Raw genomic sequence first — 20,567 nt, 5'->3', positions numbered from 1 at the left:
TCCTGGAGAATAGAGAATGGGTGGAAACAAATGCTGAAGGGCTTTGAAAGGCAAAGAGCACCAGTTTATCGTGCATAATTGCAGGAACATCCCAGTGATTGCACATGCCAGGTAGCAGAAGGCAAACAGATCCTGCTGAAGAAAAAGCCATCAAGAGACTGCTGGAAGGTACGTGGTTTTAATCAAACACTTCCACAGCCAAGAGCAGCATTTTCTGGCTTGAGCAGACCCCACTATCTCCAGTAAGATCCAGAGTGATATTGAAATGCAAAAGCCAGATCCTCTCCCCAATTACTCTGTCCAAACCAACCCAACCCAACCATAGACCATATCTGCAACAGCAACCAGCTCTTGACATTCAACTTAGAACATTTTTGACCCAAACAAAAGCATAGCATAAAGGACTCTTGTAACCAGCATAAACACTTCCACTAACATTTTGTTTAAAAAAAGCCTGTGTAAATAACCATTTCTGTGCAGTGCATCACCTAACATGGAGACTCAGAAAATTAGAATAAGGCAGAAGCAAAGCAAAGCAAAGCTCATCCCTTTTGTTATCACTTAGGAAGAGCATTATATTGATGCACTGATCAATTCCAGGTAAGAAATTATTCCCAAGTGGTATTTAAGAGCCAGCTACAGACCTCTAAAGACTTTAAACATCTTAGCTCATTGAGATATCTGCCCATCTTCCCTCGCTGCTAATGCAAAGGACAAGAGAGACTGATCCTAGACAAACAGAACAGGAAGGCCGGGTGATGGATTTTTGGGTACCAGCAACACCTATGACCAGTTCATCAAAAAAGCAATTAATATTACATTTTAACAACCACTGAGTTTGCTCTGGAGGGATGCTGAGCATCACTCCATCACTACTACCTCCCAGGCGTAGGAAGCACCACATGCTCCTCTACAGAAAAGTAAGGCAGAAAAACCCGAAGACCATTTTGCACTGAAAAAATGCCCTTTAACACACATATACTGGAGAGCAGCAATCTATTTTTGGTCACTATTGTAAAAAAAATGCAGCTTATGAAGGGTGCATGTGCCCAGAGCTGGGTTTTTGGACCCCAGTTCCTAAGTACAGACTCAGTTAATGAGAAGTGGACTTTAAAAGTAGAACTGGAAAGTAAGTGTAAGCACCAAACCCAATTAAAGCCCTAATGAGGATTAAAACCCCATAGAGTTTATTAACTGTGACAGTGTGCAACCCTTATACTATTTCTTCAGCATTATGCAAATCTATGAAACATCTATAAAGACACACTGAATGATTTCAGTTGGTCAACATGAAGTTATTACACCTTCAACAATTTTCGGTTAACATCATGCTGTTAAATCCCAATTTTTCACTAGGGGACAACATAGACGTCAGAGTGAGGTCAGTGCACCTACTCCAGATTTTCCAAAAGCTATGAGTACTTGAAAACAGGATGTTTAAATACCATTTCTCAGGCACAACTCCAGAAAATTCATTGGGTCTAGAAGAGAAGACTTCTTAGAAGACAATGACGACTTGTTGCCTTGTTGTTAGCCAAGATGATGATGATGTGTTGGCTTGTTGGTCCTTTCTCCAGTTTTTCAGCATTGCCTCTGAAGACCACGTGTATGTGTATCTCATGATGGACATTATCAACGTTATTTGCTCCTGGATAAACCCGTTGCCAGCTCCTGTGTTCCCTACAAATGCAAAACTCCCACCCATGCCAAAAAAATATGGCTTTACAAGCAACTCTCCTTGTAAACTTCCCAATAAGAACTTTCAATAGTCTCAAAAAATTTATTTGTTAAAATAGGAATTATCTCAATACAGTTGTAGAAACTACCTACGGATTCTTCCTCTCCTAGTGACCCATCAGCTCTTCTGTAACACGTACATGAACACACACATGTGCGGGTGTTTCCTGCCCTCTAGGAAGAAAACAAGCAATGCATGCTCTCCTTTCAGACCTGTATCATCAAATACTTACAAAAAACAATTAGAATAATTCCAGGATGGCAAGAAATGTTTCTTTCTGAGTGTGAAGTTCGCAAGAGTTTATGAAAAACACAAAGATAGGAGTTAAGTTCTTTAAGTAAAGCCAGACACCACAAAACACTTTACGTTTTCTACTTGTGTATAATATTATGAAATGGAGATTCTTCTTCTCTTCAGGAAATAAGATATGAACACAGGAAGAAAGGAAATATCCTGTTCTCCCTTAGGGCCTTTGATAGACTTCCTATAATTTCTATACAAGGATGAAAGGTGCTTCCAATGAAATATTCGGGGGGGGGGGGGGGGGGGAGGCAGCACTAGGATTCTTCCTATTCAGGAAATCCCTCCAAAAATCAAATCTATATACTGATTTTTAGTGGCTCTACAGAGGCTTTCATTTTTTGTTTTTCTTTTAATAGGTGGAATAAATTTTCAGTGCGTTACCAACAAATCAACTGGTGTTTCTGCTCACAGGGATGTGGCACTAAATAAAGGGAACCTGCTGATATCCTACCAAAAAAAAAAATTTAGTGAGCTATTATCATACACAGGATTTAATTTTTGTTATCATTTGATGTCTGTTTTAAAATCCTTATCAGCCATTCCCATTTTTCCCCAATTAATTCTTTAAGGTGAAATTTGACTTTGTAATTACATTTGTACTTACTGTAACACAAATGTCTTATTCCAAGATGACTCAGAGGAAAAAACACATTTTAATACCTACTGAATTTTGCTCATGGTATTTACCTAATATTTTCTGATGATGCCTCCCTCCTTCAATCACTTCTGTGGGTTTGAATGACATACATTTTTTCCTGATTTTTTTTTTCCCTATTTGAAAATTATGTATTTGTCTTCTTATTTGATTCAAAGTGTCTACTCAACAATAATTACGCTGTATGCATGAGTAAATGATAAAAAAAATCAGTTTCTATTCTAAAAAAAATCCACATTTATCTCTACTTTAAAAAAATATATATATTAGCAATGCTTAGCCAGTGTGAAGTGCTATACCACTGCTAGGGATATGATTTATCTGAGATTAGAACAAGGAAAATCAAGAGCAACTCAAGCTCTCCTAATACACTTGATTTGTATCTCAAAGGGGTCTAATGAACAGGAATAGAAGCCAATCCTCCGTTCTCAGTAAGTCTTGGACACATAGTCAATTGAAAACAACGTATGTAGGCATCTAGGTGATGAGGATCTCTGCAGCGATCATGAATCGCATTATTAAATAAAACAGACTCAAAAAATAATTTTATTTGAATAGGGCTTAGGGGTGCCAGCTACTAATAAGAGCATTAGTGTCGGAGGAGTAGCTACCGCATGAACTAAAATGATATTAAAATCCAATTTTTATCTCTAACGCTGTTACTGCTCCGTGAGGGCTGGGAAAAAAACATATGTAAGGTGGCTTCAGCTTGGGTTTGTACTTGTATGGACAGGAGAACAACTGCCAAGGGATGGCTTGTTGGGTCTGTCACTCCTGTTCTGAGATGGGGTAACACCTAAGGAAGGGAGAGACACATAGCTATGAAGCAGAGCTAAATTAGGGAAGGAGCAGAAAACGAGGAGGATGGCGATGAAGTATAGTAGCACTGCACACAAAACCTGCTGGTGCATCACATCCTGTCTATGGCTTACCACCAAAGTTGGTGGCGTTTCTGGACTTCAAAAATAGATGCAAAAGGGTAAGTTGCTGGAATTAGGCGAGGTCTAAATCCCTCTTTTTGTCCAAATGCAGGTTTTAGTGTCTCACTCTTATCTCACATCAGGTTCAGCCTATTCAGTGGGTCCCAAGTCACACGCATGTGCGCACGGAGAATTATGGTTTCCTGCTGTTCTGCTTGCTTTCTATTTATTACCGAATACATCATGCGTCTGGTTTACATTCACAGCCGTGTCCTGCGGTGGGAGATACATTAAGCAGCTTTTGTGGTTCCCCTTTGGGTCATGGGACATAGGCTGAAACAGGCAGGCTTAACTTTTTTTTTTTTAAACAGAGGCTTAACACCCAGAGGAAAGTGCTCTTGCACGATATCAGAGTCTAGCTTAATCCCTATCCTGGCATCAAAGAGTATTATATCATACTCAGGCTGGATAAGTATGATGTAATTTTCCATACTCGTATTTTATCTTAGTGTCACATTAAAATCCTGTCATTCTCGTGTTTGCTTCTCTTCTCCTAAGAGAACTCTAATCATTAATGCATCATGCTGACTCCAGCCTGCAAAAGGTTTTTTTTATGATTTTTATGTTTGATTAAGGAGGAGGAAAAAAATCTTTAAAAGCATCATTGGAAGAAGAGGAGTGACAAATGCAGGAGGTGTCTAATTACAAAAAGAAAAAGTTCATTTAAAAATGCTATAAACTTTCCTGCAAAGGCTCATTTTTATGTTTTATTTCTATGAATGTACCTGCAAAAAACATACCCCAAAAACTCACACTAAGCCCTGCACTACCACAACTGCTGGCTCCTGCCTTGGCTCCACATCCCAGCAGAAACCTTCCACTATCACCCTGGAGCCGGGAGGCAGTGGGGTGTCCTGCCAATGGATTTTATCCAAGAGATGCAAGTGTCAATGATATTTTCCAGAACTTATGGGTGGATTTTACAATGAGAAAAAATGGACTGGAATGTCATTACAATACAATACCGAATCATTCCCCAATACAACACTGAAATAAGAAGGCATTGAAGAATTTTTCCACTAAACCAGTTATAAAGTTCTCAGATTCAAAGAGATTTTTTTGGTACTATTTTCCGACTTTACATATCAAACATCATCTTTCAATTCTTCTTGTGCTCTCACTTCTCTTGTATCAGTTTCTCAGTACCTTTCATGATCACCTTCCTTGGGCCAGTATCCCAGTACCTTCACAATCACGTTTCTTGGACAAAGGTCCATCCCAACATGCCAATCTGTATTACTCAGAGGTATTTTCAGGGGCTCTCCCAAACCATGCTGACAGTCTTCCCAAAAAATCCCAGCCACAATGGGAGAAGTCAAATCAATGGATTTGTCCAGTGAGACAATCTTCCTGCATCAATATATCATCAGGTTGACAAGAAAGTCCTTCAGAGCTACCAGCTTACCTGCTACTCTAGGAAATAAGAAACGCAACCTTTGTCATTAATAACTTAAAAAAAATATTAAAAATTTTTTTATGTCATTGTACCCTTTTAATCATGGGTTAACATGTTCATCCTTACACCGCTCCCTATCTTGCATACGTTCCCACTGAAATGGCTCATGCCATTCCTGTGCTAACATGAATCCTGAGGAATGACACGGGAAGCGTCAGCACGCTCCTGGAACCTTCCCACTCCTTACTCATCCTCCTGTCCTTAGACAGACATTAATAGGGAAAATTAAGTGGAAAATCTGAAATGAGAACAACATCTGTGGGTGCTGAGGACTCACCTATTGTATCTCAGCTGGTGGTAGGCAGGACTTGGAAGAGGACAGATACCCGTCATCCCCATCACAGACTAGAGCCTGTCTGCTATTTATTTTTAGAGATGTTTTGCAAGTCCCCATCTATAATATTGTCGTATCGTAGCTGAATATCTGCAATATGCTGTGGTCACGCTTTTCAGAAAAAAGCGCCCACATTACAGTCAAAGCCAAACTAAACCAACAAAAATCTTGTTAGCGATTTTCTCAAAGTCTCAACTGTGGATCCATGTGGTTACAAGTGTCATCTTCATTAAAAGATTTCAGTCAAAGCCTTCAACCTTCTGATTTGGACAGTGTGGTTAGAAAATGTCATCTGTAACAAATCAAAAGAAACAAATAAACCCCTTCTCTTCCTGAAATAAAGCTTTTCCAGAAAACGAGTCTGTGGTTCTTGCTTCTCTCTGTGGAGGAAAGGATGGCATGGAGCACCCCTACTGCAAGGTGCTCATGTAGAATAATCATGAGCCTACCACAAAGAGCTACAGAAGAACAGAGTCACCAGGCAGCCAAATTTGAAGGGTCCGCTGACGGCAAAGGTTTTCAAACAAAAAAGTGTTTTCCTCCACCTATGTTCATCCAGAGTCTGTTCTATCTAAAGCATGAACTGAGATCCCACTCAGTCCGTGTTTTCACAGTGAAACCAGTACATAAATAAATTAATAGGTTACTTAGTGGCACAAGAAGTAGATGTGTGACCTGACCTGAGGAGGAAACTGTAGGCTATGTTTAGGGAAATTTACTCAGCACTTTACAGGCACAATGTACCAGCATTCCTACTGTGAAGTCCAATGCATCGCGAAAAATAGCACTTCAGCTTTTATAAGTCAAATCCTGCCTTTCTGTTGGCTCTTCCCAAGCAGATGACACTATCATAGAAAAACTTGTTCTGCCAGTGTATCATCAGCTTCACTACAGGCTCCTTTTTTTTTGGCAAGCTTCCTCAAAGAGAAATTATTTCTCGTCACACCTTGGCTGCTACAGCTGTAGAGGCAAAGTCTGTGCAACAGACCCTGTCCAGCCATGGTGCTTCTACATCTCTTATGTCAAGTGTTGATAAACAGCCTTAGGCTGAGAAGAAACCAATCTAAATTTATTCAGATTGAAATTATATAGAAAAATCCCATATTCCAAGCAACTGCACCAAAATTAAATCCTGCATGGGAAGACCTGACTTGCTCATCCAGGAATGGTTCATTTCCATTCTTATAAAACTTTTCACACAAGCTTAGCCTAAATTTAAGTAACAACTCCGTGAAATTAAAGCGTCTTTTCAGTAACCAGATGTAATTAAAAGAAGCCTTTAAAGAGTCAAGAATGGATGTGATGACAGAAAGGGCAGTTGGAGTGGGGCGGTTGATTATGGGCAGAGCACTCCATGGAAAGTCAGCATTTCCCTTCTTAAAGTCCTTATTTTGGACTTTGCTCAGAGATCTTGAAATCTGAGTCTTCCTTTTTTTTTCCAAATAAATAGTGCCAAATAAATAGTATGAACACAGCTAACACACAAGAATTTCCATGGTAGCACAGAGCAGAAGAGTAAACATAACACCTCTCACATGAGCACTGGGTTCCCAGGATGTTCAGATGTACGTTGTCAACCATGAAGTTCTGCAGGTTTGGGAGATCCTCGCAGACACGAACTCTATTCAGCCAGATCTCAGCATCAAATCCCATGCACTGCTTCGTGGAAATGTTAGGGCATACAATCATATCATCATGTGAAAAAAACCAAACAAACACTGAAACAGGTTAAAAAAAAAAAACCAAAACCCAATGTTGATTGACTTGGTCTTCCTAATAAAGGAAGGATGCTGCATACATGCAGGACACCAGTCCGATAAAACCACTAGTCTCATCTAATCCATATTCTGTCACCAAGCACAGCTGTTCTTTGCATTTTGAAGGGAAAAATGAGAAACCTAATCCCATCAAAAAGTTTCTTTTGAAGCTCTACACTGACAGGTTGCCCTCATGTCCTGAAGGAGAGACGCTTGCTTGGCTTTTAAAAGCTTTGTGGGGTTTCAGTTTTATTCTACTAATATTTTTCTGTTAATTCTGAATACACTAATCAACATACCAGGTCTTCAAAGGAACCCTGCTAAGCTCCTGATGCTAATAACCTGTGGTGATGATGAGTCTCCTAAGCTAATGAGGTTTGGTATAAGAAGGTGCTTCCAGCAGTTTTGCTACTTTCTATTCCATTAAGTATCCCTGTCCTCACACTTCAGGACTGAGAATTTTCATTTCACTTTCTTCATGCTATTAATTATTTTGTCTGCTTCCCACTTTTTCTCCTCTAATAGTCTCAGTCAGTTAAATGCTAATGATTAGTTGCAACTATGATCTGTTCCTTTGTTGTTTGGTTTGTTGTTGTTGTTGTTTTTTAACATCTTAGGTAATGTTATGCCTTTTGGCCCTGGAACTCCATTTCTTTTCTCTTTATAATGGTCTGAAAAAGGCATTAGACAGTACCACTACTAGTACATAAGCTAATGGAAACATTTCTCAGCTCTTTGCCATAATGAAATACTTTTTTCCCCCCTTGTTAAGGTCTTCTCCGCAAGGCTTGTCTATCTTGTGTCTTTGCCAATTAACTGTTACCATGGTGAAAATTAAATGTTCTCCCCAAGCTCAACCCACTAATGCAGCACGGTTTATCATCTGAAATAACCATCTTGTGATGGTTATTCATGAACATTCTGAGTGTCTTGTATCCATCAGCAAGAAATTTATCCCAGGTAAAGAAAGTCAGGGTGAGGTGACACTTTATGACATGAGAAAAAAATATCTAATGGCTTCGTGCCACCAGAAGGGAGAGATGTGCCTGCCCCACTGCTCCTGGGCAAAGGTTCCCTCCTCTCGCCCTTTCTCCACACAGCGCAACACTGGTGTTTACTAGACTTATACTGAACTTAGCAAAAGGACACAAACCAAACTCTCCTTCCGCTCCAAGGACTTTCTCTAGGTTAGCTAATTGAGTCAGCACAGACCCAGGGATGACGAAGATCTGAGACAATGAAAGAATGGATCAAGGCTGCACAGCCCTTGGCAAAGGCAGACAGATACTGTCACACTAAAAACATGGTTCAATGCTTATTACCCTCTGCTTTTTTCTGCATATAGCAGATTTTCAGGAGACTGAATATTTTGATTAGCAAGTATGATGTGAACTGCATAAGTGCTTTTCTAACTAATCATTAGCTGATTTCACATGGACCTATAGCTGCACGTATTTATGCAGAATAAAAAGCATTTCACAGATTCATTTGCAATTTGGGTGCTCTGCACACCATCACAGACAGGTTGATGGTGTCCCTCCATGGCCACGTAACCACCTGCATGCAACACTGATTTGCTAAATAGCATATAGCCATTTAAGCAAAGATATGATGGCACATTATATCCTATAAAAGCTTGCAAATAAAAATTTTCAAAATATCTTGGCATTACATAGAGTTTTAGCAGACCCCAAGAACTAGGAATGCTTAGGGCAGTGCAGAGAGACTTAAAAAAAAAAAAAACAAAACCCACAAAAACCTTTGCATCCCAGGTCTTGCTATCACAGTATAGAAGAGTGCCAAAGGGGCAGGAAATAACATGCCTTTTTTTTTTCTGCTCCACAACATTTCCTTGCAGGGACCTCCCTGGACATACAACTCAGTCCCTTTCAGTTCCTCTGGTTTTTAAGACAGCTATTTTTCACTTACAATTATGAATACACATTAAGTTAAATACAAGACATATTTATGGTGACACTCATCACATCAAACAACCAGCTCCTAACAGCTTTCCAAAATTAAAGGAAGAGAAGAATCAGTTCATTTGTTGCCCAAGAAGTTGTCTCACATCTTTTATTTCTCTTCTGTTGGACAATTTCACATCAGACTTCTTCTGAAAGTGTGAATTAATTCATTAACTAACCCTTAGGGATAAAACATCCCTGGTCACAAATGGCTGAAAATTGTAAAGATCTGTTAAAACAAAGGCTTTCTGCAAAGTCATTTGCTTAACAAATACCAACAGAACTAAATGAATTGAAAGCATCATGGAAAATCTGTTTTCTGGAGGGATGTAAAAGAGGATTCACTAACAGATGTATTTACTTTGATAATGAGTTTTTCCTCATCTGATGAAGAGCATGGAAAAAAACACAGAGACTGGTGAAAAACAGAGAAGCAGGTGACAGATGCCAGCCTGATAAGCAGAACAAATGGGATGGAAACAAGGTGGGGATGGTTGAGGAGCTCAGACACAGGGCCCCTCAATGAAAAGGGGGAGTGAGAACCACCAGTCAAGATGCTGAATGGATTTGAGAGAGGCATATGACTGTATTAGTCAAGGCATAAACTAATGGTCTTGGAGTCTTGCAGTAAGCCTGATGGAAGAGATAGAAAAAACCTGAATTCTTTGACTTATTTAGATAGAAGCAGGAAGACAGATGTGGCTCAGAAGGGCAGTTCCTTGCACAGACTAAGCTTAAGATGATGCTCAGATTACAAGCAGGATCAAGATAAAGACTTAACAACCCCCAAGTTCTCCACAAATATTTGATTAAAGTGCTCTGCTCCTGCATCGGCTGCATGTTTCCTACCAAACATCAGTCAAGTCACTTAATATTTAGCACGCCTGTTTTTTTTCTTTTAAACACCTGAATTGTGATATATGAAACTTTCCTAACTCAGTAGGAGGACTGCAAAAATGCACATAATATATGAAAAAAATGCCCAGACTCTGGAGTTGAGAGGCACTTGGGTAAGGACAACAACCACCCTCAGCATGCATTATTATTCTGCTACCATTAAAATCCCATTTTTCCCTATTTCATCTATGTGTCTGCTATATTTTACCTTATTAGGAAGAATACTACTGTGGCTGCAGAGAGATGCCCAATGTTCTAGACAGACCTGAATCAAAATACTCTAATCATCCCAGACACCACTGATGGCTCTCTTGCTCTCATAGTCAAATCTCCTCTTTTTGAAGGGTCCTTACCACTGTATTTTATTTGCTAAATGAAGTGGACTTGGCCAGCTCACTGTTACCAAATACTGCCCTCACTCTGCACGGATACACTGTGATTTCTCTGGAAATCCATTAACTGCTGCTAGCTCCATTAATACACCATATTGCTCCTGATAAAGATATTGGCAGCTGTTTTGGACAATGAACCAAGACCTCTGAACACAACTGCAACCTTTCACGTCCGTGCAGCCTTTTTTCTAAGTTTATCTACAGTGTAAAGCTTCTAAACCTTAGCGTTAGACTAAATTACGCAGTTGTTTCAAACACTGCATTAAAATACCATCCAGCTACTATAAAAAGAAAAATGAATGGTTCCAGGAGGCAGCTCTGCGGCAGACAAGCCAGCGTGGCTCTGAAGATAAGAGGCAGCTGCCAGAGGTAAATATAAGCATTATTTATGGATGCGGTGTCCTTGCTCATTTAAATTTCGACAAGCACTGGAGATGCAGACCGAGAGCAGACAGGCAGCTCTCCCCACAGGGCTGCAGATGCATGGGGTCTACAATCAAGTCCACATTTGCCATCAGTACCACAGCAAGGAGAGGTTGCAACTACAAAGCAGTGTTGATTTTTACCTTCAAAACCAGGTCTCTCCTTGACTACTTCTCCTTAATTTCAGAAATACCAGTAGCTCCAGCGACACGGGGCCATAATCAAATGTTAATACCATGGTCAGACACAACCTCTTAACAATACACCATGATTTACCAAATGATCAGAAAAACCTGATGGCACATTACGCTTTGCAGGGTCTTCCTAAGAACCACATTCTCATTCCATAATCCTTGTAATACCCTGAGGACAGGCACTGACTACACACCAAGAAACAACAGAACGCACCTTGAAATAGGAGCTCAGTTCACAACAGTTTATCTGTTCCCGGCTACGACCCTGCTCGAGCAGCTGCTGCTATCACATATCTTGTACCCTCCTGGGTGAAATAAAGTAAAAAGAAATCTGTACGTGCTGGGAAGAACTTGCTCAGCTGAAGATGGCGGCACTGGCAACTGCTGGTATGCAGGAGGGAGTGCTTTTGCTTTGTTGGAGAGTCCTACCTTCTTATTGGACTTCAATATAACATTTTAACCTGTTAACCTGATTTAGATGCTCCAAGGTCATCCAGCAGAACAGTTTTATGCAGGCAAGACTCAAAGTCTTGAGTTATTAAAATAAACACAGAGTTGACAAAGTCAACATTTCTGCCTAACTTAAAACTGGCATGCAACTCATGGGGGCAAAGGCATCAAGAAAAGTCATAAGTAAAGAAGGACAATATGAACAGAGAGGAGACAGTTGCTAATTGCAGCTGTCTCCTTCAACACTGTAGGCTTCGGGCTGCTGGGATGTCCGTCTCCAAGTTGTCCCCACAAGGACATTTTGCAGTGCCTTTTACCCAAGCATCAAAATGTGTCAGAATAAAATATCTAGTTTTACATAAATTACTGCAAAGATGAACAGAACAAACCCAGGAAGAGAGCCTGATATACATTTATAACTGTCATGAAGAAGGATGTTTCAAACAAGTTGCCGCCAAGTGCTGAAACCACTGTTTAAAAAAAAAAAAAAGCCCCAAACCACAGGACAGTATTTCTAATCAGTGTACAACAACAATGCAGCGAGCAAGCATGCATGCAGATGGAGAGAAATGTGGTATCCCTGCAAATCCAACAGAGGCATCCTCTCCATGTGCTTGTTGGGCTACAGCTCAGGAAAATGGAAAAGGCTTGACTTGGTATAATAAAGTCCAATCTCAGCTCTGATGCCTCCAAAGCTCTGAAGGAAAGGATTACTCCAGGCCACCTGTGTCTCCTCTGCCTATTCAAGACTATTAAGGGGGGGTGACAATTGTCACAGCAGGACCCTGAGGTTACAGATCTCACAAGAGTCAGGCTGTGATCACAGAATGATCATATTAGCATTAGCCATTTCATGGAAAGTATTTCTACATCAAGTTGTCATCCACATATATCCCAACACTGTCTGATGAAAGGGATCAGCAAATATCAATCCCTGTGAGGAGCACAGAAAGTGAAACAACTGAATCCCTATGGGCAAGTACAACCACCTGTACTGAATACGGTATGTGTCTCTTTAGTATGGAGTAGATGCACGTAGGAAACTCATTAAAGCTGAAGAACTCATCCCAAACGTAAGATCTCAAGGCTTTTTACATAAGAATGTTTATTTCACATTAAACCTCTATACTTCTAACTCCTCACTAATAACCCAAAATCCATAAAGAGGTAGAAGACAACCAAGAAACCCAGGTCTGTAAGTGCCTCATCTATAGAGCCAATGGCTCCATCAGGAGACACACAGTCTCCTCAACAACAAACTCTCCTGCTATCCTGAGCAATCTCATCAGTGATCTTGGAGGCAGAAGCCCAACACTACTTACTCCTGTTTCACCCATACAGCCCAATAATTTACTATTTCCACTCACGGTTTAGACAACAGGTTTCAGAACCAAATAAAATTTCTTACAGTTCCTTCTTTTGCCAAGTTTTTGCTCATCTTTTAATAACTGCTGCACTGTGCAGGCTGCCTATATAAAATTGTTCAAAGCCTTGGAAGGCACTTGGTAGATCCAAGCTGCTGCTCTTGATGGTGTAAAAAAGCAAGCACATGCCAAACTGACATTTTTACAATCCTTTTTTGAGAGTCACTGCAGTACAGTCTTTTCCAGACAAACTCCTCTGAAACTTTGTGTATCAACAAGCTATGCAAAACACACCAAGCATTTCAGCATGTGAAAAATAAAGTAGCTGCTACATACATCATCAGTCTATCAGGAAAGGCAGCTGCTTATGAGTTATAGGAGTGGTGGGACAGTCACGTCTGAAAATCCTCAAAACCTCAATCACTCCATCCATTTGAGCCAACTATAATGCTCTTTTGTAAAACATACAATAACAACAACCAGCCCATTGGTTCCCAACAGTGCCAACAGTCCAATTAGTCATGAGTGGGATTATCAGACATCAGTATTCTTTGTAAAGTCCCAAAATGTCAAATGAATCCTACTCTTCCTTCCTGATTCAGATGCATCTGAATCTAAGTCACCTCTCCTACTCCCCTAGCCAGAGGAAGACCAGGAGAATACCTCTTATAATGATGAGGTTCCAGTTAGAGCATCTCAAATTCTGCTCTAGTATGTCAAGCATGAGCAAGTCGGTCGTGAACCTGCTACCAGAGAGAGGTCACTGTCAGTTAAAATTTGGTGGTCAGAATGCTAATGTTGTAAGGACAGTGAATAAAAAGATCAGGTGGTGCCTATCTTTTCTTAATGCAATTCATGGCTTCTTACAAAATGATTTCGTCATGGATATTACATCAACCTTTCCCACTAGAGCCTTGTGCTCCTTTGTCTTCCCACACAGTCATCACAATCACCACACCCTGATCTTTCATTTCTTGGACTAGATATTGGTGAAAAACCTTTCTAAGTGAATACCTGAGATTCGTGAGCAGAGACATCACCAAAAACATTTTGGAAAGCACTTGAGAAATTCATGCTCAGCCATTTTACATAGCAAGAGGGGCTCTCTGATCTCAACAGAAGGAACATCTAGGTGATACTGTTTCAAGCTGTTTCAATACAAAACCTGCTGGCCCAGGTCAAAATATTAGAAGAAACAGTTTAATCCAACCTGCCAAGTTTTGCAGCGAGGTGGCTGAAGGCACATTGCTGCACGTTGTTCCATCATCACAGCTGTTGGGAAGTAACCTCCAGCAGAAGAGTAGTTATAGTTACATTTTAAACTTGTCTAGCAATTTAAGTCTGTGCCCAAGACGCAGGAAAAAAGTACAAATACCACATCCATTGTACGTCCATCACAAAAACACAGTAAGAGCATTTGTGTGCCCATTGTTAGGGAAGATTCCAGCCTTGCACAAAGGCAACACAACTTTTAAAGATTAAAGCTCAGTAACAGTTACTGAGCTTAAACATACAGCCTCAAAAGGGGAGAAAAGATTTTTTTTTTTCCCCCTGGAAAAAAGGGATAAAAATATCTACAGCTGACCCTAATGACAACACATCGTGCTTACATATTTGCAACACAACAGACTGCTCTCAGAGACATTACTCAAGATGTTGCAAATTCTCATACAACCATATGACAACAAGGGGGAACCAAGGGACTGAGCGTAACGTGATGTCATGCTCAATGTTCTTAAACTGGAGGGGAGATACAAGAATGCTAGATGCAGAAATAGCCAAAACAAGTATTGCAGCAGTATAGAGTTTATATACTTTGGAGAATATAAGAAGAAAACAGCAGTGTTTCTGTTTACTGGCCACAGAATATAATTCAAAATTCCTGGAAACCATATATTTAGAAAAAAACATGTTTGCTGACATTGTAATCCTGAGACAGACCATAATAGAGAAGTTAAATGTTTCATGCAGTGCCACCTCCATGGTTAGCAGTGGCACAGACTACACTCAAGTTTGAGAGTGGCTGATGGAGTTGTGGCTGCTCCAAAGCATCACGCAAGGACCCAGTTTGTGAGAGGTCTGAAGAAAAGATAATGGGAATCTTCTACAGAGGATCTCCAGCTCCTCCCATACAAGAACCATGACTAACGTAGGCACTTAGGACCCCACCAAAAATTTCCTGGCGGTCTTAGGTCACCACTCTGCGGTGGGATGAATCAGTGTTACAGTTTAAGGAACAACATATGAAGACTACTACTTGTATCATATACATTCAGCAATGCACAATTCTGCTTTGGAGAACACTTACACAACGGTAAGTCATTAAAACAGTTAAAGACTATCACAGAATAAAGTGCAAACCTGCTTTCCAGGAACAGTGTAGAAGGCAAAGTCAATAATCTTCTAGACTCATACACATTAGCTTCTCCTACATTATTTTTATGTAAATAAATAAAAACTGAAAGAAACTCTACCAGAGCTGAGTGTACATCTCAAAGCATTGAAAACCATCCCAAGAACTGCCCTTTTAATAATAAGCATCATGTACAGACCTCTGCTAGTTTGTACGGTAAGATCAGCTTCTCTCCTACTGTCACTGTCTTTCTGGTAACCAGGGCCTCGAACAGCATCTCTTCTTTCACCTAAAACAAAAATCTGGACATTAATGATTATTCTAGGAATATTTTTTTAATTTTTTCTTAAAAATAAATTTTATAAGTGTAAACATTTTCATAAATTTAAAATTTATAAATTAAATTTTTTAAAAAATTTAAAACACTTTTGCCAGCCCTTGCAGAATTGATGTTCAATGCATAAGAACAAGCTAGCCATTGGAAGGAGACAACTCAGCACATAAATCCAGCATCAGAAATCAGACACCATGGTATTCAAGGGAACCTGACTTTCCACATTCAGTCATCACATTTCTAGCAATTTCCCATTGGCTTCCTTCATTCCTGGTGCAGGTCCTCCCTCCCACAGTTTTTGTTGGCAATATAAGTCAACTTTCTAGTGTTGTCAAGATGACATCATACAAATCACTCTACAAATAAGCAAAATAGTGTCATCAGTTCAAGAGATATCCAAGTGGAAGGGTTTTTCGGTGTTTTTCAGGGTGGGGAGGAATTAGAAAGAGGAAGAAACCTTTTGAAAAGCACCTGAAATTTACTCTGCTATTTGCACCTGATATTTACTCCCTAAAGACGCCAGTTCCCAGCAAGGTGACAATCTCTAATCAGCTGTAACAGAAACCATTTTGCAGGAAAAAAATCTGTTGTGTAAACACAGACACTTCGGCAAATAGGTAAACGGTGCCGAGAAATTAAGCGGTACCTCCCACAAATTGTTGGGAGAAAGCCTCTTTTCTGACCAGTTTCAAGTCCCTCTTATTTTGGTATCCCCTGGAGAAATTCAGAAGTGTGCCCTCTCTACCAGAATAGATGGTGATACGCTTATACATAAATTAGACCTAAATATTTTTGAGTCATTGACTCCTCTTTGCTAAATTTCCACATCAAAAGAGAAATTGTTCGTCTGGGTGAAAATCTCTGAGCCCAGAGTTAGTAGCTATGGATTGATATGAAGATGTTGTTGCCTGAGAAGCTGCACTGAAGTCTATACAAGCTGCTTATCCTAACTGAAGGACTCCTTGCACACACCAGACCTGCTCAGAACATCTCTGATGAAGACTAAAAGCACCAAATCCACATTTCTGAAGCCATCCAAGGCCACATTTTTATCCCAGGTAAACCATTTATGACTTGATACGGATGATGGGAAACTTAGTGGTTTATGTACTTCAACTTACTGGTTAATCCAGTAATTAGTATGAAGGGCAATGCAAACAAGACAGTGAAACTTAAGGAATCTCACCAACCATCACAATAATGATGCTGTTCTGTACAAAAAACTACGTTCTACCAAAAATACTGTCATGGGAGTCTCCCTGATAAACTCCAGTGCATTTTTACATAACTAACTTTTCCTGCAACAGCCACTAACAAGAACTTGTTGCTGTGGTGTGGAAAGCAGAAAACATCGAGTCACCCGTACATGACCTTCATCTACCAGCAAGGTCCATGTCATTGGAAATCAAACGTCAACACCTTGAGGTTCATTTCATTAGTCCTCAGTAATACTCCAGAGCCCCCAGTTCCTACAATCTGATTTTACCTTTAAAAATCAAACAGAAAAGAATAATCTTCTGGTTCATCTGGAAATCCACAGCAAGTTTTCACATTTGGTTTCTATTCCTCTACATTCAGCAAAATGGTGAGTTTTTAGATTTCGGCTGTGCAGGCGCAATGCAGACACTTTTCCAGCAGCTTACGACTGCGGGACCATCGGCTGCCCTCCCTCAACTGCACAGCTTGGAACAAAAGTGAGTTTTACACCATCCATTATCCCACTTCAGGGATACTGCAAACCTGCAGCCAGCACACTGGCTTTTTTTAATTATCAAAGGCAACAAGGCAGAGGAGTATCAGATGGTTACGAATCAAAACAGCCCAGTGTAATATTCCTAAACAACCTAAATGCTTCCAAGTCCCAGATTTGTCAGCAAACACAGGGATTTTAAATGGTTTAAACAACTACCCACGCCATCCCTCACCATCTAATGTTCACCCTGGTTTCCTTCTCCCTCTCCTCTCCTGATGGATGAGACATGCAGATGTGCAGGTCATGGTCCTTCATCTCCAGACCTGCTGCGAGCTGACCTGGAGGGATTGCATCGAATCATCTTCTCATACAAAAACACACTTGGCAAGGATGGGAATGTAATCCCTGCATCTCCCTGTGTGTCTGCCTGCAATTACCACCCAGTGGACCTTGATCTTGATAGCTTCATCACCTCCAAGAGCCAACACCATGGGTACAGCCAAACTATCTTAATTTTCATTTAAGGTCACAGCTTGAAGGTAGCTGACTCCTGATGCCAACGAGGAGCTATAGGAGCTTTCTAAAGATAAACTCGGCGCATGCCAATGACTAAGGATGCCTGGTGCATGGAGATACTTGCAGCTTCCCCATTGCATACATCCTATGCTTCCTCTTCCAGTAAGAATGATACACTAAAACAGAGACAAAAACCACCCTAGCAGATCAGCAAAGAAGAGAACACAACTTATTTCTTTATTTTGTGCCCTGGGAGTTACACTTCTAAGTTATGTTTAATGCATTTTTGCTTTCTGGTGCTAAAGGGCAAGTCCTGCTTTCCCTCTTAAAAAAAACTACAAGGCCCATAGAAGTTTATACCTTAATTACAGGGACAAGACACAGATTTTAGACTTCACTGCCACATGTAAGTCGAACCAATGCTGAGAGGGCTGGATGACTAGAGCTCTAAAACCCAGTGAAGGATAACCAGCAACGCTGCCACGGCTATAAACGTCAGCGGAGTGCGGCAGGGAGCAGACAGCCAGCGGGCTCCCACAAGTACTGGGCTGGAGCCAAGGCAGGCGGAGATTGCTTCTCCAGTAATGCTGGGGTATTATGTTATAGCAGCTGAAGAAAAATGAACCATTTCCAACTTGAGAGCAAGAAAACATCGCTTTTTGTCTCTCCTCCCATATTTGAGAAAGGGATTACAGTGTTGAGCACTCGTTCAAAAGCTGCCTGGTGTGGATTAACAGAAAATAAATTCAGATTTCTATCAGTTCTTCTGGAAAAAGATCTGAATCTTTTCTTCAGACTTCCTTTCAAACCACCAGAAAGTTATCTGACTTGAGTTCTGGCTCAGAGCTTTGCTTCCGATGAAGATGTCCCTGCTCATTGCAGGGGAGTTGGACTAGATGAACTTTGGAGGTCCCTTCCAACCCAAACCTTTCTATGATTCTATGATCCCCAAAACTTTGTCTGGAAAATGGATCCAGAAGAGAAGGCTGGATGCAAGCACTGGCTGCCTCGTAATCCCCACCTCCCTTTTGCTCCCCAATTACTTTCCAAGATGTTTATCACATGAGAAGCACAATATCTGTGGGATCCCTCTGGGAAGCTGAAGACAATTTTTTAGTAGAAAAAGCACTTGAGTGCAAAAATCTCCCATGGAGGTAGCCATTAGTTCCAAAACCTAACATCATCAATGCAAAAAGAGATCTGGCAAAACTAATTTAGGACACTTGATAACTTATCTTTACCTTTATTTGCATTGAGGCTGGTTACCTAAGCCTAAAAACTGAATATAAAACTGCTCCACTGAGCAAAGACAGAATTTGCCTTCCTTACTCAATGCTCCATCCACAGAAATAATTTCCAGTATTAGTAAATGCACACAATTAAAATGTTCCTGCTCTTTTAATGGAAAAAAAAAAAGTCTCTCAAGGTCAACAGACACTAGGTAATTTCTAATAGATTGCTTTTGCTAATAAGCCCACAAATGAGCCTTTCCTGGCTTTTCCCCAGAAACACAAAAGTTTTCCCCAGTTTTGCACAATCCTCTATGATTTCTTCAGAGGACCCGTGATATTTGTAGTGCTTGCACAGGACTCAAAGTCTGCTCGATCCATCAGGCAGCCTTGACATCACACTACACACGGTATTTCAGCAAAGTTTAAACAAAGGCTGTGAAAAACCTGCCAAAAGCCTCACATAATCCACACGCTATGTCTATTCTTAAAAAAAAAAAAAAGGGAATCAGGGTCTTACTGTAAATGAAACAATGATCTGCAGAGTCTGGCCAAAATCCTATATTGCAGTTTGCTTTTTCAACAAATGCTTGTCTGAATGTTTTAATAAGCCAAAGACATATTGGATGGGGTTGCTGGTATCTAAGAAAAACCAAATCCATTGCAGATCATAATCTCCTCCAAGATTCTTTCAAAAAATCTGCACATTAGCTTCATTTTAAAGGGACACAAAACTTATTATACAGAGGAAGGACAGTTGTTCAGTGTTGTTGCATTAACTGCTGCAGCAGGGGAATCCCCCCAGTTGTCCTTAGAGGCTCAGAGGCTCCAATGTAAACCAGCTAAGCTCATGATAATTTGGGCCAGACTTTCCTTCAGCGGGGGAAAACACCTTAGCTTTGCCTCAGTTTTTCATTTCAACAAGGCTGTTTGGTTCTCTCCTCCCCATGAAGGCTACTGCCCCATCAGTGCTACGCAGGAGGACCTCTGCATCCCCTCTTCCTGGCTGGTCTCAGAGATGGCCGATTCAGTTCCTGCTTCTCCAGAGCCTTTCCACCAAGTCCAGTTGGATTTTTTTCTTCTTTTCCATGTCAAATCCTTGACTGAACAAATCCAGCGAGTCATTTAAGGAAAAAAAAACAAACCAAAACACTCCCCAAATCTTTGCCTGCAAGTATCAGATCACAGCAGAGCTGGTTTCTTGCATCATTTTGCTATGCTCAAGACTGTCCTGCCAAGCACCCAGCGGCTGTATGAAAAGAAGTTAAACTATTTGTCAACTAATATTATTTTTATTCTGAGACTATTTTTCAGTCTAAGTGAGTAATGCCAGATCTAGAAAGGGGATTAATAACTTTTTCAAGCTAATTAATATTTTCAGCAACAATGGTGTGAAAAGCAAAACTGTATACTCTTCAGTGATCACAAAAAAAAAGTAATAAATTACCCAAATGAGACAAAATACAGTGTCAAATATTTCAACCAATATTTTTGGTCTCTGGATGAGAAGAATTCACTACACTTAATTTGGAGAG

The 20,567-nt window shown here is 40.4% G+C and overlaps 1 protein-coding gene across 13 annotated transcripts in view; it reads right to left on the bottom strand.

Moving 5' to 3' along the window:
* Nucleotides 1-20,567, bottom strand: part of MYO9A (myosin IXA) — a 186,491-nt gene that overhangs the window by 81,429 nt on the left and 84,495 nt on the right. For all 13 annotated transcript variants that reach the window (XM_072870641.1, XM_072870640.1, XM_072870639.1 and 10 more), the window contains one exon: nucleotides 15,460-15,549. In XM_072870641.1, coding sequence (XP_072726742.1) covers nucleotides 15,460-15,549 — 90 coding nt within the window. The remainder of the gene's footprint in view (nucleotides 1-15,459; nucleotides 15,550-20,567) is intronic.

This window comes from Ciconia boyciana, chromosome 8 (assembly GCF_034638445.1).
Source record: "Ciconia boyciana chromosome 8, ASM3463844v1, whole genome shotgun sequence".
In the NCBI taxonomy this organism is placed as follows: Eukaryota; Metazoa; Chordata; class Aves; order Ciconiiformes; family Ciconiidae; genus Ciconia; species Ciconia boyciana.
The sequence above is the reverse complement of the archived record's forward strand: the minus strand, read 5'-3'. Positions and strand labels throughout refer to the sequence as shown.